The sequence below is a fragment of the Cebus imitator genome, unplaced genomic scaffold (assembly GCF_001604975.1).
Source record: "Cebus imitator isolate Cc_AM_T3 unplaced genomic scaffold, Cebus_imitator-1.0 Scaffold477, whole genome shotgun sequence".
In the NCBI taxonomy this organism is placed as follows: domain Eukaryota; kingdom Metazoa; phylum Chordata; class Mammalia; order Primates; family Cebidae; genus Cebus; species Cebus imitator.
The window spans coordinates 1,101,325-1,128,909 of record NW_016107792.1 but is presented as its reverse complement, the minus strand read 5'-3'; the positions used below and the strand labels follow the sequence as shown (position 1 = coordinate 1,128,909).

Genomic DNA, 27,585 nt, shown 5'->3' with positions numbered 1-27,585 from the left:
ACAGTAATCAAAACAGCATGGTACTGGTACCAAAACAGAGATACAGACCAGAAGACATTTATGCAGCCAAAAAACATATGAAAAGATCATCACTGCTCATTTGAGAAATGCAAATCAAAACCACATTGAGATACCATCTCACGCAAGTTAGAACAGCGATCATTAAAAAGTCAGGAGACAACAGATGCTGGAAAGGATGTGGAGAAATAGGAATGCTTTTACACTGTTGATTCAAGTGGAAATTAGTTCAACCATTGTGGAAGACATTGTGGCAATTCCTCAAGCATCTAGAACCAGAAATAGCATTTGACCCAGCAATCCCATTACCGGGTTTATACCCAAAATATTATAAATCATTCTATTATAAAGACACATGCACACATATGTTTATTGCAGCACCGTTCACAATAGCAAAGACTTGGAACCAACACAAAGGCCCATCAATGATAGACTGGATAAAGAAAAGGTGGCATATATACACCATGGAATACTATGCAGTCATAAAAAAGGATGAGTTCATGTCCTTTGCAGGGACATGGATGAAGCTGGAAACTATCATTCTCAGCAAACTGACACAAGAACAGAAAGCCAAATACCTCATGTTCTCACTCATAAGTTGGTGCTGAACATGAGAACCCATGGACACTGGGAGGGAAACATCACACACAAGGGCCTGTTGAGGGGGATGGAACCTAGTGGAGGGATATCGGGGGATGGGGGGATAAGAGAGGAATAGTATTAAGGGAAATACCTAATGAAGATGATGGGGTGATAGATGCAGCAACCCACCATGGCACATGTGTACCTATGTAACAAACTTGCACGTTCTGCGCATGTATCCCAGAACATAAACTATAAAAAAAACATTGTCCAAAGGGAAAGAAAGAAAAGAAACTGGACTAGTATTTTCTATATTCAAAAACATAAATCATAAAAAGTTTCAAGGTATTCCATCAGACTAGATAACATAAAGGACTATGCCAGCACAGAATACTTAAAAGAGTACCAGATCAACATGAAGCTTCTGTCTGTAAAAAGACAGTATAGAATTAAAAAATCACTCAAATATGAAGTATTTGATACATACAAGCCTACAAGCAGTAAGCATCGAGGACACTTAAAATACATATAGGATGAGATACAGACACATCCCAGAAGGAAAAGCAAACTTCAGAAAAGGAACATGAGCAAATGACATTTCACAAATGAAATATCAATGGCCAGTTAACCTAATAAGCAATCAGAGAAATATAAATTAGAACTACAATGAGCTATCAGATTACCAATAGTAAAAGACTGAGATACTGTTAGTGAAAACATGTAACAACTAAGACGCTTACCCCTTGCTAAGAGGCGTACAATTAGCATAACCAATTAGAAAAATAATTTTGCATTACCTTGAAGTTGCAAGGATGTGCATATCATATGTCTAGCAATTCTACTCTTAGACATTAAAGAATTTCTAGGAGTAGAAATTCTACTCCTAGAGAAACATTTTATACATGTGTGCAAGGAGAAATGTCAGCAATAGTCCAGGTAGCATTGTTCATCATAGGAAAATATTCAAAACAACCTAAGCAAAATATTCAAAACAACCTAAATATCCATTGTTAGAAAATGCATATGTTGTGATATATTTATACAATAGAATGCTATATAACAGGAAAAATAATGAATGTACTAGAGCTACAAGTTTCAAAGTGGATGAACCACAAAATATAATACTGGGTAAAAAAATAAAAAAGCAAGTTGCAGAAAAATATATAGAGTTGGATCAATGTGTACAAAGTTAAAAATAAAGCAATGAAAGTCTGTGTTATAACAAAAAACCAATTCAAGATAATAGTTACCTCTAGAGGGCAGGATATGAAATACAATTGAAGAAATCTTCCAAAGTATTGCATTGTTTTGTAAGCTATCTAGTGAACACAAGGCTTATCTGTTTTATTATTTGCTAAATTGTACATATGCATTAATGTACTCATTATGTATATTTAAGAAAATATAAAGGTGATTTTAAAGAGTCAATTGCATTAGTGGTACTAAAATATCCAGGATATATATTTGTTGGCAAACATCTAAAAAATCACTTAAAATTTAACTGATTTCTGTTTGTTAGTTTTTCATATAAAATAAAATTAACTTATACTGTTATACTGACAGATTTTCTCAGTAGATGTTGGCCTGCTTTTTAAAGAACATATTCTTCCTTCTTCCATCAGAATCTAGGAGAAAACCAAAATGTTAACAATTCCAAAGTATACATAATAATGTTCACTTAGATCTACCCTATTTATACCACCAATTCATTTTATAGTACTTTTCTTTTACATTACTTCAGTTCAACATGGTTTATTTTAAAACCACAAAGTAAAAATTGCCTGTGGTGAACAATAAAATGAAATTCAAATTGGTTTAAAAACAGTAAGCAACAGAATAGACACTTACCAAGAAATTAATTACTAACAAAATGAAAAAGCTTCTAGTAATCATAGTAAAATGCAGCTAAAGAAAGACAAGCATAGTAAGGCAATTTGGAAATTCGTTATTCTTTACTTAATTTCCTAAGTTAGATCTCTCCTTAGATAAATTCCTTAGATTTTCTTTAGGGCAAACAGATCACTGGAGTACAGGCCTGCCTTGGGGTCTGTAGAGCTTTCTTGAAAGTTTTGTGTTTTTGTCGCAGGTTTGGGGCTTGAATGTGTCCTGTGTTGAAGAGAAAAGATTTTTAAATGGTAAAATCGTGGGGTTAGAGAAAGGGCTCTGCTCCATGTAGTTATTCAGGCCCTAAACTAGTGGTTTCTATTAATAAATATATTGTTATCACAGAGCAGAAGGGAAAAGGAAGTGGAAGATTTGGGGGAAGATTTTTATGGACCAGGACCCGCAGTAGTTTACATTACTTCTGCCTATGACCAGAACTTATGTCACATGTCTAAACCAATTTCAAGGGAGGTTGGGAAATATACTCTAGCTGTATGTCCAAGAGAAAAGGGAGTCAGGTTTGGCAAGCGGCTAGACAGTTTCTCCTTTATTTTGTCTATCTATAATGCTATATCCTGCCAATAGAGAATATATAGAATAAATTTCTACAAGCCCATGGTACATTTGCAAACATGATTTATTAAGTAAGCCCTAAAGAAAATCTAAGGAATTTATCTAAGGAGAGATCTAACTTAGGAAATTAAGTAAAGAATAACGAATTTCCAAATTGCCTTACTATGCTTGTCTGTCTTTAGCTGCATTTTACTATGATTACTAGAAGCTTTTTCATTTTTTCAAAGATCTTCCCAAAGGATAAGACACTAAGTTATTCACGAGCTTCCTCCATTCTCCAGGATGGCAAGCCTTCACAATGCATGCCCAGCAGTATTTTATAGATGCTATGGATCAGAAGAGTGGTATCTCCTATTTTTCTCTTTCCAGAATGGGCTTTTTATTGCATTTATATTGCATTTTCCTATTTGTTTGCTTTCAACCTTATTATATTCTAGATATGTTTCTTATAAACTATATGGATTTTTTCTTCATAATTTGATATTCTTTCAATCTTGAAAAGAATTCATATTCAATATATAAATTCATACTCAATATGTTAATTGCTAAGTGGGTTTCATTCCATACACTTCATATAGAATTGCTATTTCATTTCTTCCCATCTTGATCAGGTTTCCGAGTGTGACATCATCACTTTTGAATTTTGTTCTTCCATGTCTCCACTTCTCTGGTGATTGCCTTCCCATTTTAACAACTGTATTTAAACTTTATTCCTCTATTAATCCTTTAAAATTAAGTAATTATACTCCTCCAATACTTTGTTCTTTCCTATTCTCTTCCACTCCCACCAAAGGCTCTTGAGAACACCGCATGTCCCCATCCAAGAGGTTTTTCTGGTAGCCTGTTTTAGCCCATATGTTTCTTCATCAATTCTTCCTCAGCAGAATCTACCAGTTTTAATTTTACCTAACCAGTGGGCAAGTGCAACCCAGCCTTCTTTCTGCTCCTACCCCTTCATTCTGTCTTATTGGTAACTCCTGCCTTGGCCCCTCTGGTAGAATCTAATTTTAGTCAGGGTTCTACTGCACCTTTGGCCATGGACAGGCATCACAATTTAAAAGTCCCAACACCTGCTCTACCCAAAGAACTCCTCGTAGCACCTGATTCCTTTTGGGCTACACCAATGGGCTTTTCTCTTTTTTGACTAGTTCTAGCTACATTCAAGCTGCTAGCTTTTTGACATAGGTGTTGTGAAACAGAATTTGTTTTTGAAGTATTATACTCTGTTGATAATTCATCTTTTTAGAGGATACATCTATATTATTCATATTTGGGAAAATATGAATTATTTAAAGGAGTAACAGTTCAGCATCCATCACTACTAACCACATTCTCCTCCTTGAAAGTATCTCCTTTTTCTTTCCTATGACACTATTCTTCTAGTACTCCTCAAACATCTCTAGTAGCTCAATCTCAGCCTGTTTCTGGTTCCTCTTATACTGCACACCCTCCAATCTGAAATGTTGTGCTTTCTCAGGCATCTGAAAAATTTTGTTCTTCTTCTACACACTTTCTCTCGAGAATCATACACATGGATGTAGTCAATTATCTATTAATTAAAGGCTAAAAATCTCTTCTGATCTCAAACCCTGTATATATAATTGTCCACTATGCATCTCCACGTAGATCACGGGTTTTTTTCAGAAGATCCTCATGTGAGCTCAGTGGGTCAAACTTATCTCTCTCAGAAATCTGCTTCTCCTCTGAATCAGAGTAATGCTTGGTATTATTTTTAAAAAGTATATCACAAAATGTATAATGCCAAACACAATCATTTCTCTCTTGTGTAATAATCTAAAGTGAGGGTTGCTGGTAAGCAGGCAATCTTCCTCCATGTAGTGATTGAGAGACCCAGTCCTTTCCATCTTATGGCTCCATTATCCCTTGGGGCCTCACTGCCATCTAGCCATCAAAAGAAAGACAGCATGGAAAAATAATTCCCTTTTCTTATAAGTCTTGACCTAAAATGATGCACATCACTTCTCCTAACATTTCATTAATGAGATCTAACCATATGGCCATACATGGATGGATGTTAGGAAACATGTTCCTTGGCTGGGAAGCCATTTCACAGTGCAGTTCTATTTTATTAAAAAGGGCACATTCTACAAAAAAATAAAATGAATTTTGTTGGAGAGTTAACCTTTCCTGCCACCTCTTCCTATGGTTCCAATCTTGTTCAGTGGCATAATTGCATCAACTACCCATTTACCCAAATAATAAATAAATCCAGGTCTTCCACAATTTCTTCCTTCTCTCTTAACTAATCACCAGTCACTGAGTACTACCAATTCTAGATCTCAATCTCTTCTCTCACTTTCATCCTTACTACTATTGCAAAACTTCAAGCTCTCCTTATTTCTTCCCCTGAGTTGTTCCACTTATCAAATCCCTCCTCATTGTTACTAGAGTCAACTTTTTTTTATTACTCTGATGTCATCATTATTCCTCTGCTCAAGTTTATTTAATGGATCTCTGTTTAATAATCAAGAATTATATCACACGAGGCCATTTATGTACCTCTTTCTATTGTCTAGAATTACCTTGGCCACTCCTGCACTCCTTATAATTAGTATTATAAATAGTAGCTATAACAATAACTAGAATGAAACAAGGTACTTGAAATTTCTAAAACAGGTTATACTCTGACATCTTTTTTTTGTTTGTTGCTACTTATTCCCAGTTTCATCATTTTATAAACCACTTATTGATACTGTGCTCAAAAGTTACCTCCATCACATCTTCCTTATGTTTACAGATGAAACTTAGAAGTCTTTTTTTAATAACCCAATACAAACTTCAATTCAAGCAATTTATCTAAATGCATTATATTTTTTTCTCTTTCTGACTAGCCACTAGATAAAGACTTCTTAAAGGCAGGTTCCAAGTCTTTCATCTCTGTACCTTGCAGAGTCTAGTGCATTAAATTATAATCTTGAGAACAAAGGGCCATTTTATCCCCAGTGTCTAGCATACAAGAGATATTCAATAAGTGGCTTTAAATGAATTCATAATATGTACTCAATATTTATTGAAGGAAAAAGGGAAAACAGTATAGTTGAAAATATCGAGTCAGCTAAGACAGTAGTTTGAATCCTGGCTTTCCTATCTTGAGAGTGTGACCTCAAACAAGTTATCTAATCTCTCTAAATTTCAGTCTCTTTTGCTGTGAAGACTTAAGTGACTCAGAATCCTGTCGATTAGAAATAAACTACATAAATTTCCTAGCACTATTGCAAAAATTACACCCTCATTATGGCAAGGTATTATAACATTACATAACCAGTGTTTATAGATGTTTCAATGCGCTGACAAATACAAAACTACATAGCACATTGAAATCTACAGCATTTTCTTATTGAAAGATGATATAATTTGGATCTTGGGATGCCCCCCAGCAAATCTCATGTCAAATTATATCCCAGTGTTGGAGATGGGACCCAATGGGAGGTGACTAAATCCTAGGAAGTAGTTTCTCCAGATTTATGACTGCCCTGTTGGGTTTCAGACTAGCACAGGGCCAGTAGCCCCTTTCTTTTGGCCTATTTCTCTCTTTTGGAATGGAAATATTTATCCAATGATTGCACCCCCATTGAATCTTAGAAGTAACTCCTTTTTTTTTTTTTTTTTTTTTTTTTTACAGACTCATAGATGGAAGGGACTTGCCTTGTCTCAGAGGAGACTTTGATTTTGAGTTAACGCTGGAATGAGTTAAGCCTTGGAAGGACTGTTGGAAATGCATGATTATATTTTGCAATGTGAGAAGAACATGAGATTTGAAGGGCTGGGGTGGAATGATACGGTTTGGATCTATATCCCTGCCAAATCTCATATAAAATTGTAATCCTGAGTGTTGGAGGTGGGGCTTGGTGGGGGATGATTGGATCATGGGGGGGCAGTGATTTCTCCTCAATGTTTTAGCATCATCCTACTTGGTGCTGTCCTCACAATAGTGAGTTCATTCTCCCATAATCTGGGCATTTAGAAGTCTGTGGCATCTCCCTACCCACTCTCTCTTGCTCCTGCTCCTGCCATGTGAGACTCCTTGTTCCCCCTTTGCCCTCTGCTATAATTACAAGTTCGCTGAGGCCTCCCAGAAATCAATCAGATGTCAGCATCATGCTTCCTGTACAACCTGCGGAACCATGAGCCAACTAAATCTCTTTTCTTTATAAATTACCCAGTCTCAGGTATTTCTTTATAGTAATGCAAGAATGAAGTAATACAGAAGTAGTTTTGTAATACTTTTTTTAAAAAAGTATTTAAAATGTCCTCAAGATTGGTTTGTCTCAAAGCATATAACAGTCTCTGAATATGTGTTCTTGTTTCTAGATCTAAGTTATAATTTCCTCAGAATAAAAAAAAAGCATAAGAAAAATAGTCCATCTAAAAAATTTATGAATAAATGTTAACCTTAAATCAAAGTGGACCTGTAAATACAGAAATATGATATGGTAACATAAACTGACTTAATTGAGAAGAAAATGTGAGAACTGTGCTTTTACCTCATTAAGTCCAAAGTCCCATGACTGCTTAGAGTGCATTTCTTCCGAAGGTATATTTCCCCTAAGGATTATAAATACACAGTATTAAAGTTTGTTGCATTCCCTCTGGGAATTACTGTTCTAAATTATAGTTCCCAAACTTGGCTTCAGATCAGAATTGTATGGGAAGCTTTTTTAAAAGTAAAGATTCATAAGCTTCATGCCAAGGAACCCACTTATTATGTAGAGGTCAATCTTGTATTCTACAGTTTAAAATCACTCCCTGAAGCAATCTTGACCTTCAGTCAGGCTTGAGAACCATGTTCTAAATTGCTTTAATAAAATGTTTCATAAGTCTGTGTTTTAATTTTATATGCCAATTCTGTTAAAACTGCATCTTTGTAATCAATCAATATTTTTAATAATTCCACAAGAAATCACTTCCAGAATATAAATTTATTCTAGTTCATGATTTCCAATCAGAAAGATTGGCTAAACTGCAATTATTACCAAGAAAGTTAGGACTATTCAGAAACTACTAGCTAAAAAAAACTTTTTTTTAGTTACTTATAATTGCAGGCCATTATTCAGAAAAGCCTGGAAGACAGTTCTCAAACTCTAAGGAATAAATTTAATATCAACACATAATGGATGAGTGTAAAAATCACCTTAAATTCAGAACATTTTGTATACCAGCTGCAAGAGGAGAAAGAAAAATCTGGTGGAACATAATTGTTTTCAATGTATGGGTAGACGAGATTGTAATCTTGAACAGAGAGAAAACATGGAGTCTGTGAGAGGAAAATGTTGGCAATGAGGAGAGTGCTCTATTCCTAGAATGTACACTGTCCTATAATTTGCTGATATGCTTATGCCACTAACATCTGAATTCTATCACTCCCTGTAGCACTTCTATACCAAGCCAGCAAGCAACCTTCCCATTGAGAGCTGTATGAAAGTAAGAAAACATGCTTTTTCATGTCAATAAGGCTTCCTATGCATGTTACCTATTTCTTAATCAATTGACATTCTGGTGGATATGAGTTTCTTGGACACATTGAGTCAATTTCCTCAAATCTAATCAATACTATTAGATAAGAAGGTATTTGGGAGCTGGCAAATATGAGCACCACACTCTCAACTGGGGTGATATTATCAAGATTGTGACTTCTGGTATGGCTCCTTGGAGACCAGGTTGCCTGCCCACCCTCATATGGCAATACGCCTACCTCACTTTGCATCAATTCAACCTTCATCATGCATCATACTAGATCTTGATTTGTATTCCCCAGATTTACCTAAAAACTTACATAGAGTTCACTGGATATTTCTGAATGCTTTTCTGTGACGTCTTCTCTTTGTAATCATTTTCAAGTTTTCCTTAAAAAATAAAAGTATGCACGAAGTTAAAAACTTAGCATAGTCTATTTTCATTTTTTAATTTGAAGCATATTACCATGACACACACAGAGGAAAATCACTGGTCTGCAATGTTATATAATAGAATGCCATTCTATTTTTGGTTTTGTTTTCCTCCAAACACATAAACACACATACAAATATGAGACGTGTGTATGTATAAATGTACAAATATGTATAGTAAAGATGAAAGTAAAAAAAGAATAGGTTATTGGATTTTCCAGGTACAATACCAACCTTTTCTTTCAGAGCTGGTTGGGTAGTAATCTTTCTCAATAGATGTACTAAGATCATTTCTTTCATTATTGTTGTACTCTTTCTGATACTTTTTGTTTGGCTGACATTGTTCTGGATAACTTGTTTTATTCAGAGTTGAATTACTAAAAGTCAACTCTGGAACTGTAAAAATGTTTCTAATGTATCTGTCACTTAAATGGTTTTTATCAGAACTAGTGACTACACAAATATCTCCCAAACTATCAGAATCACATTTGTTAAATGTTTTTTTTATCCTTTGCTGATCTATGTTTAATAAATTGATCATATTTTGACTAACAAGAGAGTCACAATGCTCTGATAGAAGGTAAGGAATAGACTGGTTCACATCTTCAAGAAAATGTGAAACTTCTTTTCCATTTTCCCCCCAAATATGCTGTATTGAGTGTTTTTCAGTAATGTAGTCTGACTGTCTTCTTTCATCCATGCTTCTACAATCTTCATCCATAATTATAGCAGGTCGTTTATTAAGTAAATTCCTATTTCCTGGACTTTGGGACAAACAAAAACATATTTATCAAAAAAAAGCATGAATAATTTGTATTTAGAAACACTTCCTTTAAATTCTTAGAGGACACATTTAGTTGCTACTAACATTTACCTAGATTCTATTTTTATTTTTATATTTAAATAAATAATATTGCTTTGGGTGAAAATTTGTCTAATGTGCTCTTCTAAGGACTTATTGGGTATAAAAATACTCTATGGTCAGTTTATTACAACATAAAATGTTAGCGTGTGGTTTAATTAAAACATGACCAACCTATAGTATATCTTCTGTAATAAAATCTAAAATATAAACTAGACAACCACTGTATGTCGCTGCTGTTCCATTTAACCAGAGAAAGATATTTTGAAGACTGTGTAGAGAAAACTTATCACCAGTGTTAACACATAAAATCAAATAGTTATGAGACCATTATAACATATTTTTCAATCTAATATGGATAAAAAACAATTATAAAGTTCCCAAGGAAGAGCAATGTAAACACAAAAGTGTATATAAGTAATAAAACCAAGAGCTAAGGTGAATTATATAAAAACCAATTTGATGAACTAGATAGCTTGTAAGTTCTATTCTAATGCAAAAATAATAATTCTAGGTTAAGTCCAATTTGCGTACAAGAATCAAAACTATAATGGAAAATAATAATAAATCAAGATGTTTCCTATTTTATAGTCGGTGACTATCTACAGATTTATTTGGAAGTGGGTTGTTCCAGAAGTTGGAGATATCAAAAAAATCAGAAACAAACAAACAAACACAGATTGCTAAAACCCTGATTTCCAGTCTATTTTTAAGTCATTTAGCAAATATTTGATGATCACCTACTCTGTTCCAGGTACTAGGCCATGTATTGGTGATAGAGATAAAAGAACTCAGCTTGTTGTTAAAGAGATTAATGTTTTACCCATGAATGTTCACAGCTCATGATCCTATGTTGTTTCTCAATGAGGGCCTTATTAGCGTTTTAGACAGAATGATGCTATTTTGCTATACCAAAAGGTATCATCTATAGTATGCACTAACATACACCATCAACATGAGAAAAATATCTATTACTCTACATAAAAAAGAGGTAAATGCTTTTTATAAGATATTAAGCATATTATAAATGTAAATCGTTATTTTATTTATTATTCTTTCAATAGTTTTTGGAGAACAGGTGGTGTTTGCTTACATGAATAATTTATTCAGTGGTGATTTCTGAGATTTTGGTGCACCCATCACTGAGCAGTGTACACTGTACCCAATGTGTAGTCTTTTTTCCCCCCTCCCATCCCCCACCCCTCCCACGGAGTCCCCAGAATCCATTATCTCAATCTTTTTTTTTTTTTTTTTTTTGAGATGGAATTTTGCTCTTTTCATCCTGGGCTGGAGTACAGTAGCATGATCTTGGCCCACTGCAACCTCCACCTACTGGGTTCAAGCAATTTTCCTGCCTCAGCCTCCTGAGTAGCTGGGATTACAGGTGTGTGTCACCATATCCAGTTCACTTTTGCATTTTTAGTAGAGACAGGGTTTCACCACGTTGGCCAAGCTGGTCTCGAACTACTCACCCCTAACCTCAGGTGATCCCCCCACCTCAGCCTTTCAAAGTGCCGGAATTATAGGTATGAGCCACCATGCCCGGTCCATTATATCAATCTTATGCCTTTGTGTCCTCATAGCTTAGCTCCCACTTTTAAGTGAGAACATACAGCGTTTGGTTTTCCATTCCTAAGTTACTTCACTTAGAATAATGGTCTCCAACTCTATCCGGGTTGCTGTGAATGCCATAGTTTCATTCCTTTTTATGGCTGAGTAGTATTCCACGATGTGTGTATGTGTGTGTGTGTGTGCGCGCGCGCATGCGCGCGCGTACACATTTTCTTAATCCACTTGTTGGATGGTGGGCATTTAGGCTGGTTCCATATTTTTGCAGTTGTGAATTGTGCTTCTATAAACATGCACATGCAAGTGTCTTTTTCATATATCTTATTTATCTCTGGGTAGATACCTAGTAGTGGAATTGCTGGATCAAATGGTAGTTCCAGTTTTAGTTCTTTAAGGAGTCTCCATGCTGTTTTCCATAGTGGTTGTACTAGTTTACAAACCCACCAGTAGTGTAAAAGTATCCCCTTTTCACGACATCCATGCCAACATCTATTATTTTATCACTTTTTAATTATGGCCATTTTTGTAGGAGTAAGGTGGTCATTGCATTGAGGTTTCTATTTGCATTTCCCTGATCTTTAGTGAGATTGAGCATTTTTTCATATGTATTTCAGCCATTTGTATATCTTCTTTTGCAAATTGTCTATTCATGTCCTTAGCCCATTTTTTGATGGGATTACTTTTTTTCTTGCTGATTTGAGCTCCTTATAGATTCTGGATATTACTACTTGCAGGTGCATAGTGTAGGAAGATTTTTCTCCCACCTTCTGGGTTGTCTATTTCTTTTTCTGTGCATATTTTTAGTTTAATTAGGTCCCATTTGTTTATTTTTGGTTTTGTTGCATTTTCTTTTGGTTCTTGGTCATCAACTCTTTGCCTAAGCCAATGTATAGAAGAGTTTTTCCAATGTTGTCTTCCAGAATTTCTATGGCTTCAGGTCTTAAAGTCTTTGATCCATCTTGAGTTGATTTTCGTATAAGGTGAGAGATGAGGATCCAGTTTCATCTTCTACATGTGGCTTGCCAATTATCCCAGCACCATTTGTTGAATAGAGTGTTCTTTCCCCACTTTGTTTTCGTTTGCTTTGTTGAAGATCAGTTGACTTTAAGTATTTGGCTGTATTTCTGGGTTCTCTATTCTGTTCTGTCTACATGCCTATTTTTATACCAGTACCATGTTATTTTGGTAACTATAGCTTTGTAGTCTTGTTTGAAGTTGGATAATGTGATATCTCCAGATTTGGTTTTTTTTTTGTTTTTTGCTTAGTCTTGCTTTAGTGCAATATGGTTTTTTTGGGGTTTCATATGAATTTTAGGATTTTTTTATCTAGTTCTTCTAAGAATGGTTGGTGGTGTTTTTATGGGAAATGCACTGAATTTATAGTTGCTTTTGGCAGTATGATCATTTTCACAATATTGATTCTACCCATCCATGATCATGGGATGTGTTTTTATTTGTGTCATTTATGAGTTCTTTAAGAGGTGTTTTGTAGTTTTCCTTATAGAGATTGTTCACCTCCTTAGTTAGGTATATTCCTATTTTATTTTTCGCAGCTGTTGTAAAAGGGGTTAAGTTCTTGATTTGATTCTCAGCTTAGTCACTGTTGATGTATAGCAGTGCTACTGAGTTGTGTACATTGATTTTGTACCCTCAAACTTTGCTGAATTCATTTATCAGATCTAGATTTTTGGATGGGTCCTTAAGGTTTCCTAGGTATATGATCATGTAGTTGGTGAACAGCAACAGTTTGACTTCCTCTTTATCAATTTGGATGCCCTTTATTTCTTTCTCTTGTCTGAATGCTCTAGCTAGGACTTCCAGTACCATGTTAAATAGAAGTTGTGAAAGTGGGCATCCTTGTCTTGATTCAGTTCTCACAGGGAATGATTTCAACTTTCCCTCATTCAGTATAATGTTGGCTGTGGGTCTGTCATGGATGGCTTTTATTATCTTAAGGTATAACCCTTTTATGCTGATTCCGCTGAGGGTTTTAATCATAAAGGGATTCTAGATTTTGTCAAGTGCTTTTTCTGCATCTATTGAAATGATCATTTTTTGTTTTTAATTCTGTTTATGTTGTATATATTTATTGATTTATGTATGTTAAACCATCCCTGCACCCCTAGTATGAAAACCACTTGATGGTATCTTTTGGATATGCTGTTGGATTCAGTTATCTAGCAATCTGTTGAGGATTTCTGCATCTATGTTCATCAGAAATATTGGTCTCTAGTTTTCTTTTTTTGTTATGTCTTTTCCTGGTTCCGGTATTAGGGAGATACTGGCTTCACAGAATGATTTAGGGAGGATTCCCTCTTTATCCGTTGGAATGGTTTCAGTAAAATTGGTACCAGTTCTTCTTTGAATGGTTGATAAAATTCAGCTGTGAATCCATCTGGTCCCAAACTTTTTCTTTTGTTAGCAATACTTAAAATTGCTGTTTCAGTTTCACTACTTGTCTTCTTTGGTCTGCTCAGAGTTTCTATTTCTTCCTGGTTTAATCTAGGAGGGTTGTATATATCTAGGAATTTATCATTTATCAATCTCCCTGTAGGTTAGCTAATTTGTATGTGTAAAGGTGATCACAGTTGCCTTGAATAATATTTTGTATTTCTGTGGTATCAGTTGTAATATCTCCTATTTTGTTTCCAATTCAGCTTATTTGGGTCTTTTCTATTCTTTTGTTAATATTGCTAATAGTCTATCAATTTTATCTTTTCAAAGAACCAGCTTTTTGTTTCATTTATCTTTTGTACTGTTTTTTTCTATTTCTTTCCATTTCATTTAGTACTGCTCTGATCTTTGTATTTCTTTTCTTCTGCTGGGTTTGGGTTTGTTTTGTTCTTTTTTCTCTTGTTTCTTGAAGTGTGACGTTAGATTGTCTATTTGTGCACTTCCAGAATTTTTGATTTAGGCATTTAATGCTATTAACTTTCCTCTTAGCACCACTTTTCTATACGCCAGAGGTTTTCACAGGTTATGTCATTATTATTGTTCAGTTCAAAGAATGCTTAGATTTCCATCTTGATTTCATTGTTGACCCAAAGATCCTTTAGAAGCAGATTATTTAATTTCCATGTATTTGTGCAGTTTTAAGGGTTCCTTTTGGAGTTGACTTCCAATTTTATCCCACTGTGATCTGAGAAAGTATGTAATATAATTTCTATTTTCTTAAATTTATTAAGATTTGTTTTGTAGCCTATCTAAAGGTGTGTCTTGGTGAATGTTCCATGTACTGATGAAAAGAATGTATATTCTGCAGTTGTTGGGTACAATATTCTGTAAATATCTGTTAGGTCCTTTTGTTGTAGGGTACAGTTTAAGCCCATTGTTTCTTTGTTGATTTTCTGTCTTCATGACCTCTCTAATGTTGTCAGTGGAGTACTGAAATCCTTTACTATTATTGTGTTGCCATCTAGCTCATTTCTTAGGTGTAGTAGTAATTGTTTTTTAAATTTAGGAGCTCCTGTGTTAGGTGCATGTATATTTAGGATTGTGATATTTTCCTGTTGGACTTATCCTTTTATCATTATATAATGTCCCTCTTTGTCTTTTTTTAACTGTTTTTGCTTTAAAGTCTGTTTTGTATAAGAATAGCTACTCCTGCTTGCTTTTGGTTTCCATTTGCATGAAAAATCTTTTTCCATCTCTTCACCTTATGTGAGTTCTTATGTGTTATGTTAGTCTCTTGAAGACAACAGATACTTCGTTGGTGGATTTTTATTCATTCTGACATTCCGTATCTTTTAAGTGGAGCATTTAGGCCACTTACACTCAATGTTAGTACTGACATGTGAAATACTTTTCTATTTACCATGTTAGTTGTTGCCTGGATATCTTGGTATTTTTTTTTCTTTGTGTTAGTGTTGTACAAACCCTGTGAGATTTACACTTTAAGGAAGTTCTTTTTTGGTGTATTTTGAGGTTTTAATTTCAAAATTTCAAACTCCTTATATCATTTCTTGTAATGCTGACTTGGTAGTGGTGAATTCTCTCAGCATATGTTTGTCTGAAAAATACTTTATGTCTCATTATGAAGCTTAGTTTCACTGGATACAAAATTCTTTGTGGATAATTATTTTGTTTAAGGAGGCTAAAGATAGGATCCCAATCCCTTCTGCTTGTAGGGTTTCTGCTGAGAAATCTGTCATTAATATTGTAGGTTCTCCTTTGTAAGTTACCTGATGCTTTTGTCTCACAGTTCTTAGAATTCTTTCTTTGGTCTTGACTTTAGTTAACTTGATGACTATGTGCCTAAGTGACTATCTTTTTGCAATGAATTTCCTGGGTGTTCTTTAAGCTTCTTATATTTGAATATCTAGATCTCTAGAAGACTAGGGAAGTTATTTTCAACTATTCCCTCAAATAATTTTCCACACTTTTAGATTTCTCTTCTTCTTCAGGAACACTGATTATTCTTACATTTGGTTATTTAACATAATCCCAAATTCTTTGTTCATTTATTATTTATTAATTAGTTTTTCTTTGTCTTTGCTGGATTGGGTTAATTCAAAAGCCTTATCTTCAAACTCAAGTTCTTTCTTCTACTTGTTTGAGTCTATTGTTGAAACTTTCTAGTGCATTTTGTATTTCTCTAAGTATGTCTTTCACTTACTGAAGTTGTGATTGTCTTTTCATTATGCCATCTATTTTTCTGGAGACCTTTTCATCCATATCCTGCTTTTTTTGTTGTTGTTGTTGTTGTTGTTTCTTTTTTTTTTTAATTTCCTTAAGTTGGTGTTCTCCTTTCTCCAGTACCTCCCCTAAAGTAGCATAATAATCAACCTTCTGAATTCTTTATCTGGCAATTCAGAGATTTCTTCTTGGTTTGGGTCCATTGCTGGAGAGCTAGTGTGGTCTTCTGGGGATGTTACAGAAACTTGTTTTATCATAGTACTAAAATTACTTTTCTGGTTCCTTCTCATTTGGGTGGACTGTTTCAGTGGAAAGATCTGGTACTCATGGGCTGCTGCTAAGATTCTTTTGTCCCACGGGGTGATACCTTGATGTGATGCTCTCCCTGTCCTCCTACAGATGGGGCTTCCTGTGAGCTGGACTGCAGTGATTGTTATTGTCCTTCTGGGTCTAGCCATCCAGAGAGGCTATCAGGCTCCAGGTTGGTGCTAGAGAATGTCTGCAAAGGGTCCTGTGATGTGATGTGATGATGTGATACTTTTTCATGTCTCCCAGGCATGGATAACAGCACCTGTTCCAGTGGAGATGGCAGGGGAGTGACATGGACTCTGTGGGAGTCCTTGGTTGTAGTTTTGTTTAGTGCACTGGTTTTCTCGAATGCTGCTTATGCAACAGTGAAGTTGTCAACGTGGAATTTGTCACTCAGGACCTCTGGAGAGCCAGGATATTGCAATGGTGGAATTAGCCGTTGTTTTCTCCTCCTTTGGAGCAGGCTTGTTCTGAGTTGTTGTAATGGCCTGAGTTGGCTGGCCTCCAGCCCAGAGGTGGCACTTTCAAGAGAGCACAACCTGTGGCCGTTAGAAGGGGTATATAAGCTTGCCCTACACTGGCCAGGATAAATTTTCAAGTTTCTCAAGTGATAGATGGGACCATAGAGTTCCCAAGACTTTATATCTTTTATATTTTTCAGGGCATACACAAGAGTTTTTTTTCCCCCCAACTCTGGTAGCCAAAGTCTGAAGCATTCAGAGCACCCACTGACATTTTCCCATGTCCACCTGGATGAGTGCAACAGTAAGACACCAGTTAAACCCTGTGGATCAGCAGAGTCCCCAGTACTCTAGCCCACAGTACCCTGCACACTAGGGAAAAGGTGTTGTAGCACACCAGGAAGACTACCCCTGGTACAAAGGGTGCCAAAGCATGTGCTCCCAAGAGCCAGAAAACTGCCAGCCTGGAACTGCTATCACTTATAGCTCCTCCCCAGTGACAGGGCAGCCACACACTTGTGCATGCCCTGAAGACAGGTTCTCCCCACCAACTGCCACTGCCAAGGGTCAAAGAGCCTGAAATCTGCCTGCCTCAGGCATCTACCACAGATAGATACTGCCTCCCCCTTGCAGCTGAGCCACCTCACACTTGCATGCTCCTGAGGACAGGCTTTCCCCACCCAATGCCTCTGCTGTCACTGCCACCCAGGCACGCTGCTCAAGCCCTGGGGATCACCCTGCCCTGTTCACTACAGCCTACACCCATGTACCATCGGGGGCTTGAGAACAGGCCCACCTAGCCTGGCACCATCCCTTCCACACACCCCTGCATCTGCCAAACCCAAGCATGATGCTCGAGGCCCCAGGAATTGGCTCACTCCATCAGTCACCCCAGGTGCACACTCATACAACATCGGGCGCTTAATAACAGCCCCACATCCCCTGCCACCACAGGGCCCTAGTATTCCTTCTAGAGTCCTGGGGCTTCTCCTGCCCCATCCACCATAGCCTGTACCCATGTAAACCACTCTAAGGACTTAAGAAGAGACCTGCCCTACCTAGCACTAACCTCCTAGTGCCCAAGCACATCACCTGAGGGCCTGGGGAACATCTTGCTCCAGACATGTATGCATATCACCTGAGTCTAACAACAGGCCCAGAAAACCCAGCACCAGTGCCCAATCTACCATCCAGAGACCTGCAGATTGCCCTGGGAAGGAATACAGAGATGCCGGCTTGAGGATGAGCTTACCTAGCTTGCTGTTACCACCAGTGCCAGCACCCACTCACACACGCCACCCAGGGTCCTAGGGACTGTCCAACCCAACCTGTCAAAGCCACCACTATCGCCAAGTGCTACCTGGAAATCTGAGGGCTGTTTGTCGCACCACCATGATTATCATCACCCACACCACATACACCTTATAGCAGCCCAAGGACTTACTCACTCACCTGGTCTGCCACTAACACAACTAAAACATGAGCAAGTTGCCAGGAAGACCAAGAATTGGCTGACCTGGATCTGTCAACACCAGAGCCTAAGCATGCTAACTAGAGACTCAAGAACAGGCACACTTAGCATGCAATTGCCACAAGTGGGGCCCAAAGACTGGCCAACCTGGCATCCCATTCCCAGAAAAATCTCACCACAGCTTCCTCTAATAATTCTGTGGCCTAAGTCAATGAGGAAATCAGACACCACTGACAGTGTGTAGAGTTGAAGAAATTATACAGAGGCTACACTACTGCATGTATCCAGAATCAAAATCCAAGTGCCCTTGCCCGCCAACTTTATGAATACACCAACAGGAAAATGTCTTCCCCTATGAAAGTCAATCCAAAAAATCACAAGAAGAAACTATTACATCTGGTGCACATATATCAGTTAAAAGAACATAAACATGAAAAAGCAAGGAAATATGGCACCTTCAAAGGAAGACAATAATTCTCCAACAACAGATTTTAACAAAAAAAAAATTTATGAAATACCTGAAAAAAATTCAAAATCATGATATAAGAGAAGCTAAGTGAAGTAACAAAGAACACAGATTAAATACAAAGAAATCAGAAAAACAATTTAAAATATAAATGAGAAATTCACAAAGAGAGAGATGTCACAAAAAATAAGTCCTGGAACTAAAGAAGTCAATGAATGAAATGAAAAATATAATCAGAATCATCAATAGATTAGATCAAATGGAAGAGTTTCAGAAGTTAAAGACAGGTCTTTCAAAATAACCCAGTTAGACGAATAAAAAGAAGAAAAGAAGCAGAAGCAGAAGAAAGAAGAAGAGGAAGAAGAGGAGGAAGAATAGAAAGAGGAAGAAGAAATGTCGAAAGACAACGTTGACATGAGACACCATAAAGTGACAAAATATTCAAATGTTGAGTATCTCAGAAGGTGAAGAAAAGTTTAATGGCATAAAAAAAAACTATTTGATAAAATAATACATGAAAACTTCCCAAGACTAGCAAGAAATTTAGAGATCCAGATAGCTAAAAGATCCCAAAAGAGATATAACCGAAAAAGGTCTTATCCCCCAGCACATTATAGTCAAGCTGTCAAAAGTCAAAAACAGGTTGGGCACAGTAGCTCACGCCTGTAATCTCAGCACTCTGAGAGGGCAAGGTGGGCAGATCACTGAGGTCAGGAGTTCAAGACCAGTACGACCAACGTGGCAAAACCCTGTCTCTACTAAAAATACAAAAATTAGCTGGATGTGGTGGTGCGCGCCTGTTGTCCCAGCTATTCGGGAGGCTGAGGAACGAGAATCACTTGAACCTGGGAGGCAGAGGTTGCAGTGAGCAAGCAAGACTCTGTCTCAAAAGAATAATAACAATAATAAAAAGACAAAGACAAAGAATTCTAAAAACAAGAGAAAGGTAGTCATATATAAATGAACCCCTATTAGACTAACAGTGAATTTTTACAGGCCAGGAGAGAAAGGGATGATACATTCTGGTAGCCAAAAATACCCAGCAAAGTTATCCCTCAAAAACAAAAGAGAAATAAAAACTTTCCCAAGTAAAAATCAAAACAAAACAAAACAAAAAAACAGGCAATTCATTACCACTAGACCTACCCTACAAGAATTGCTTGGTGAATCTTACACTTCAAAGTGAAGGGATAATAATCTACCATCATGAAAATTCATGAACGTATAAAACTAACAGGTAGATCAAAGATATAGAGAAGGAAGAAAAGGGACTCAAATGTTACCACACCACAAAAATCAAACCATTAAGATAAATAATGAGATAAATCAGAGAACAAAAGAAATACAATACAACTGGGAGACTATTGACAAAAATGACAGAAATAAGTCCTCATATAACAAGAATAACTTTGAATGTAAACTGATTAAAATTTCCCATTAAAAGACATAGATTCACGGAATGAATAAGAAACCATAATCAAACTATATGCTACTCCCAAGAAACTCAATTCATCTGTGAAGACATATATAGACTGAAAGTAAAGAGAAGGAAAAAGATTTTCCACACAAAAGGAAACCAAAAGTGAGAAGGCTCTAAGTCAAAAACAGTTAAAAGAAACAAAGGTCATTATATAATGACAAAAGGATCAGTTCAGCAGGAGGATATAACATTTCTAAATATATATATGTACCCAACACTAGAGCATCCAGATTCGTAAAGCAAATATTATTAGATCTAAATAGAGACACCAATATAATAATAGTTGGAGACTTCTACACCACACTCTAAGCATAAGACAGACCATCTAGACAAAATATTGAAGAGGGGGAAACTCATTCTTAACTCATTGTATGGAGCCAGCATTACTCTGATATCAAAACCAGACAATTACACAACAACAAAAAGAAAATTATAGGCCAATATTCCTGATGAGCAGACATAAAAATCCTCAACAAAATATAGCAAACCAAATCCAAAAGTACATTAAAAAGATAATACATGATAATACATGATAATAATGAATTTATCCTAGGGATATAGGGATAGTTCAACGTATGCAAATCAATCAATGCGATACAAAACATTAACAGAATGAAGGACAAAAACCATATTATCCTACCAATTAATCTAGAAAAATCATGGGATAAAATTTTACACCCATTCATGATAAAAACATTCAACAAACCAGGCACAGAAGAAACATATCTGAATATAATAAAGGCCATCTATGACAAACCTACAGTTATCATACTGAGTGGGAAAAACCTGAAAGCCTTTCCTTCAAGAACTCGAACAAAACAAGGATGCTCTTTCACCACTCCTATTCAACATAGTATTGCAAGTCCTAGCCAGAGCAATGAGGTAAGAGAAAGAAACAAAAGGCATCTAAACTGGAAAAGGGGAAGTGAAATTGTCCTGCTTTACAGATGACATGATCTTATATTTAGAAAAATCTAAAAACTCCACCAAAAAAGACCCTTAGATTTGATAAATTCAGTAAAGCTGCAGGACAAAACATCAACAAACAAAAATCAGTAGAATTTGTATGCATCAATAATGAACTATCTGAAAAACAAATCAAGAAAGCAATCTCATTATAGAGCTACAAAAGATTAAAATAAAATACCTAGGAATAAATTTAACTAAGGAAATAAAAGGTCTCTACAAAGAAAACTACAGCTCTTTGATAAAAGAAAATGAAGAAGATACAAACGGAATCCATTGCTCCTGGATTGGAATAATGAGTATTGTTAAAATAACCATACTACCCAAAGCAATATACAGAGTCAATGTAATTCCTACCAATATACCAATGAAATTTTCACAGATATAGAAAAACAATCCTAAATTTGTATGGAACCAATAAAGGGCCCAAAAAGCCAATGCAATCCTGAGCAAAAAGAACAAAGCTGGAGGCATCACACTACCCAACTTCAAAATATATTACAAGGCTATAGTAACCAAACAGCATGACATTGATACAAAAATAGCCACATGGCCCAATGGAATGAAATGAGAAACCAGAAATAAACTTATATATTTATGGTCAACTGATTGTTGACAAAAGTGTCACAAATATATCTTGGGAAAAGAACACTTTCAATAAATGGTGCTGGGAAAACTAGAAATCCATATGTGGAAGACCCCTATTTCTCACCATTTGCAAAAATCAACTCAAAATATTAAAGATTTAAATGTATAGCTTGAAATGATAAAACTATTAGAAGAAAATACAGAGGAAACACTCCAGGACATTGGTCTAGGCAAAGATTTTATGACTAAGACTTCAAAAGCAGAGACAACAAGAAAAAAAATAGATAAGTAGGACTATGTTAAATAAAAACTTCTTCACAGTAAAGGAAACAATCACCAGAGTGAAGAGACAACCTGCTGAATGAAAGAAAATATTTGCAAACTATTATTCTGACAAAGAACCAATATCCAGAATATACAAGAAACTCAAATGACTCAACAGCAAAAACACAAACAATCCCATTAAAAAGTGGGCAAATGATAAAGACACTTCTCAAAAGAAGACAAACAAATGGCCAAAAGGTCTATAAAAAAAATGAACAACATCACTAAACATTAGGGAAATGCAAATCAAAATCACAATAAGGTATCCTCCTATTTCAGTTAGAATGGCTATCATTTTAAAAAATGACAAATGTTGGCAAGGACATGGAGAAAAAAGAACTCTCATACATTGCTGGTGAGAATGTAAATTAGTACTGTCATTATGGAAACAATGTGCAGACTTTCAAAAAAAAAAAACCTAAAAATAGAATAGCAGTATGATCCAGCAACCCTTCTACTGGGTATCTATCCAAAGAAAAGGAAAACAGTCTATCAAAACAATATATGCACCCCCATGTTTATTACAGCACTTATATACAATAGCGAAGATACGGAATCAACCTAGGTATACTTCAGTAGATGAATGGATAATAAAAATGTGGTAAATTTACAAAACAGAATACTATCCACCCATTAAAAAAGAATGAAATTGTATCATTTGCAGCAACATGGATGGAACTGGACGTCATTATGTTAAGTGAAACAAGCCAGACACAGAAAGACAAATAGCACATGTACTCACTCACATGTAAAAGCTAAAAGAGTTTATCTCTTGGGAATGGAGTAGAATAATAGTTACCAGAGGCTGGAAATGATGCAGGTATGTGTGCAGAGGGAAAGAAAGGAGTATAAAGGGAGGTTTAATGGATACATATAATTAGATAGAATGAATAAGTTATAATGTTTGATAGTGGTGTAGGGTGCTGTAGTTAACAAAAATCTATTGTACATTTCAAAACAGCTAGAGGTGAGGACTTAAAATGTTCTCAACACATAAAAATGATCAGTGTTCACGGTGATGGATGTCCTAAATACCCTGACTTGATCATTGCACATTCTATGCATGTAACAACATATCACATGTACCCCATTAATATGTATAATATTAAATAACATTTATCAATAAATTTTTTTTTTAAAAAAAGAACAAAATATAAGAGACAACAGTTTTCAGTCACAAGAGACCAGGTAAGCAAGATAATGACCCCTGAGAGACAGAAAACAAATGAGGCGAACTCTACAATTGTTCCTAGGTTATTGTCTGGAGAATATTCAAGCCACAGAACAAGGAAGGAGAACTCAGAGCCCAGCTAGAGAGTGCTTCAAAGAGTAAGGGCTCTGGAGATCTACACAGTGTTCTTCTCAAGGGCTCAACTAAATACTAATCAGCACATGCATGTGAAGTAATTGGTGAAAGCTGTGAAAAGTACCACCCAAGATGAGAAAAACAGAAAAATCACAGGTGCTCACTAAGGCTGGGAAAATTTTGTTTCCACCCACTAGAGTGGAAAACTTCATAATTCCAGGGAAATCAAGAAAGTATTCAGAAGGGTACTGCCTCACCAGTGGAGCAAAATTAGCTACAAACTGAAGGCTGCTTAACAAAATGTAAAAGCAAGCCTCAATAAGATCATACTGTTTCCAAGTACCTGAACAATTTACAGGATGATGTGCAGGAAAATAAAAATGTCCAATAACCATAAAGATAGAAATTCACAATGTATAGAATCCAACAAAATTATCAGGGATAAAAAGAAAGAGAAAATCTGTAGGAAACAAAATCAATTATTAAAAACGGATCACAAGCTGACAAAAATAATGGAATTCATAGACAAGGACATTAAAACAGAGATCATAACTATATTTCCTGTATTCAAGAAGACAGAAGAAAGACTGAACATGCTTAATAGATACACGGAAGATTAAAAAGAAAAGCTCATTAAAAAATCTGGAGACAACAGATGCTGGAGAGGATGTGGAGAAATAGGAACACTTTTGCACTGTTGGTGGGAGTGTAAATTAGTTCAACCATAGTGGAAGACAGTGTGGCGATTCCTCAAGGACATAGAAATAGAAATTCCATTTGACCCAGCAATCCCATTACTGGGTATATATCCAAAGGATTACAAATCGTTCTACTATAAGGACATGTGCACACGAATGTTCATTGCAGCACTGTTTACAATAGCAAAGACCTGGAACCAACCCAAATGCCCATTGACGATAGACTGGATAGGGAAAACGTGGCACATATACACTATGGAATATTATGCAGCCATCAAAAACGATGAGTTTGGGTCCTTTGTAGGGACATGGATGAACCTGGAAACCATCATTCTCAGCAAACTGACAGAAGAGCAGAAGATCAAACACCGCATGTTCTCACTCATAGGTGGGTGTTGAACAATGAGAACACATGGACACAGGGAGGGGAGCACTACACACTGGGGTCAGTTGGGGGGACATAGGGGAGGGACGGTGGGGGGTGGGGAGCTGGGGAGAGATAGCATGGGGAGAAATGCCAGATGTAGGTGATGGGGAGGAAGGCAGCAAATCACACTGCCACATGTGTACCTATGAAACAATTTTGCATGTTCTTCACAGTACCCCAAAAACTAAAATGCAATAAAATAAATAAATGGGGGAAAAAAAAAAAGAAAAGCTCAATCAAAGTTCTAGAGATGAAAATTACACTGGATAGGATTAACAGCAGATAAGACAACACAGGAGATACAATTAGGGATTTTGAAGATATAGCAATATAATCTACACAAAATAAAACAATGAGAGAAAAAAGACTGGAAAAAATAAAATAGCATCAGTAAACTGAGATTTCAAGTAGACTAATTTATTGAGTCCCCCAAGGAAAAGGAAAGGAGTCAGAAAAAATATTTGAAGAAACAATGGCTGCAAAAATTTCAAATTTGATAAAAATAGTAAGTCCATAAATCCAAGATCAACAAAACCCAAACAAAAAGAATAGAAAAAAAAATCTTAATCAAAGAATAGAAATCAGTGGTTAAAAAAAAATCATGATTTAAGAGAAAAATTATATTAAATATACAGATATTAGGATAATGACAGCAAGCTTCTAGCTGGAAACTACACCAAGTCAAAAGACATCTTTCAAAAACAGAGCAAAATAAAGATTTGCAAATATACAAAGATTAGAACAATAACCACCACATCTACAACATAAGAAATGTTAAGTCTTTCAAACAGAAAATGACACCAGATGGAAAACTAGATCTATACTAAATGGTGAAGACCACTAAAAATAATAACTGTGCTTAAATATAAGAATGACATTTTCTTATTTACCTTTATTTAAAATAAAACAACACTGCATACACATAAATAAAGTGCATGAATATAATATAAAGGCCAAAGGAGAGAAGAAATTAAAAGTATACTACTGCAAGATTCTTATACTATCCTTGATATTATAATTTGAAGATAATCTGATACATTAATATATATTCTATAATGTCTAAAGCAATCAATAATAGAACAGAATTACAGCTAATAAACAAAAAAAGAGACCAAAAGAAGTCACAAAAATACTTAAATCAAATAAAAGTAGAAAAAGAGGCAAAGGGGCAGATAAAATACAAATAGCAAGAGGACAGACTTAAACTCAAACATATACATTGTCATATTAAATGTAAACCATATTCTTAGCCACAATACCAATCTCAATAAATCTGGAATGATCAAATCATACAAAGTATGTTCACTTTCCACAAAGGAAGAAAGATAATGGGAAAGTCTTAGTTTCGGGGAACCAAACACCAAATTTCTAAACAACATGGATTGAAAAAGAAATCCAAAGAAAAATTAGAACTTATTTTGGTCTAGGCTGGGCATGGTGGCTCAAGTCTATAATCCCAGCACTTTGGGAGGCCGAGGTGGGTGGATCACTTGAGATCAGAAGTTCAAGACCAGCCTGGCCAACATAGTGAAACCCTGACATTACTAAAATATTTTTTAAAATTAGCCAGGCGTGGTGACAGGCCCTGTAATCCCAGCTACTTGGGGGGCTGAGGCAGGAGAATCACTTGAACCAAGGAGGCAGAGGTTGTAGTGAGCCAAGATCACACCACTGCACTCCAGTCTGGGCAACAGAGGGAGATTCTGCCTAAAAAAACAAACAAACAAAAAAACACATATTTTGGGGCCAGATGCAGTGGCTCAAGCCTGCAATTCCACCTCTTTGGGAGGCTGAGGTGGGCAGATCACGAGGTCAAGAGATCAAGATCATCCTGGCCAACATGGTAAAACCTCATCTGTACCTTAAAAAAAAAAAATACAAAATTTAGCTGGGTGCGGTAGCAGGCACCTGTATTCCCAGCGATTTGGGAGGCTGAGGCAGAAGAATCATTTGAACCTGGCAGGCAGAGGTTGCAGTGAGCCAAGATTGCACCACTGCACTCCAGCCTGGGCAACAACAGCAAAACTCCACCTCAAAAACAAATAAACAAACACATATTTTGATCTTAATAAAAATAAAAACAATATTTCAAAATTTGTAAGATACACTAAAAGCAGCACTTAGTAGAAAATTTATAGCTCCAAATTATGGTTAAAGAACCTAAATTTATGCCTACATTAGAAACGAAGAATAGTTTCAAACCAATGACCTTACCTCTTAACTTGAAAAAACTAGATATAATTAAATGCAAAATAAGCAAACAAAAGGAAATAATGGAAAAGCAGAATTCAATCCAATTTTTAAAAATAGAAAATAAAAGATGTGAAACTAAAAGATAATTCTGTTAGAACATAAATAAAATTGATACTGCTGTAATCAGAGTAGTCAGAAGAAAATAGAGAACAGAGAAAAATAATCTCAGTAATGAGAAAGAACACAGTGCTACAGACGGTAAAGATTTCAAACAATGAGAATATTATGAATAACCTTATGACAAAAATTCTACAAGGTAGACAAAACAAATACATTCTTTGTAAGACACAACTGCCAAAGCTCACACAAGAACAAATTATCTGATTTACTAGCTCGGTGTTTAGTAAAAACTTAAAAGTATAATAAAAAACCTTCCTACAAAAAGAACACCAGTACTCACATGGCTTCACTAATTAATTTTATGATTTAAGTTAGAAATTGCAATCATGTATCACTTAACAACAGGATACATTCTAAAAAATGTGTCCTTAGGCAATGTCATTGTGGAAACATCATAGAGTGTATTTACACAAACCTAGATGTCATCACCCATTACACACCTAGGTTATATATTATGGACTTCTGCTCCTAGGCTAGAAACCTGTACAGTATTCCCTACAGCACAGTTGCCTACAGCACAATACTTAGGCAAGTGCAACACAATTATATCTAAACATAGAAAACATATAGTAAAAACATAGAGCATAAAATTTTTTTTAAAGGTACATCTGCAAAAGACACAATGAATGGAGCTTGCAGGATAGAAGTTGTTTTAGGTAAGTCAGTGAGTGAGTGGTGAGTGAATAT

General features: G+C 35.8%; 1 protein-coding gene across 1 annotated transcript in view; it reads right to left on the bottom strand.

Moving 5' to 3' along the window:
* Window positions 1–27,585, bottom strand: part of CUNH12orf40 (chromosome unknown C12orf40 homolog) — an 80,219-nt gene that overhangs the window by 20,198 nt on the left and 32,436 nt on the right. Inside the window, exons 8-11 of the mRNA XM_017512769.2 lie at window positions 9,198–9,727; window positions 8,852–8,921; window positions 7,563–7,623; window positions 2,162–2,225 (exon numbers count right to left, since the gene is read on the bottom strand). Coding sequence (XP_017368258.1) covers window positions 2,162–2,225; window positions 7,563–7,623; window positions 8,852–8,921; window positions 9,198–9,727 — 725 coding nt within the window. The remainder of the gene's footprint in view (window positions 1–2,161; window positions 2,226–7,562; window positions 7,624–8,851; window positions 8,922–9,197; window positions 9,728–27,585) is intronic.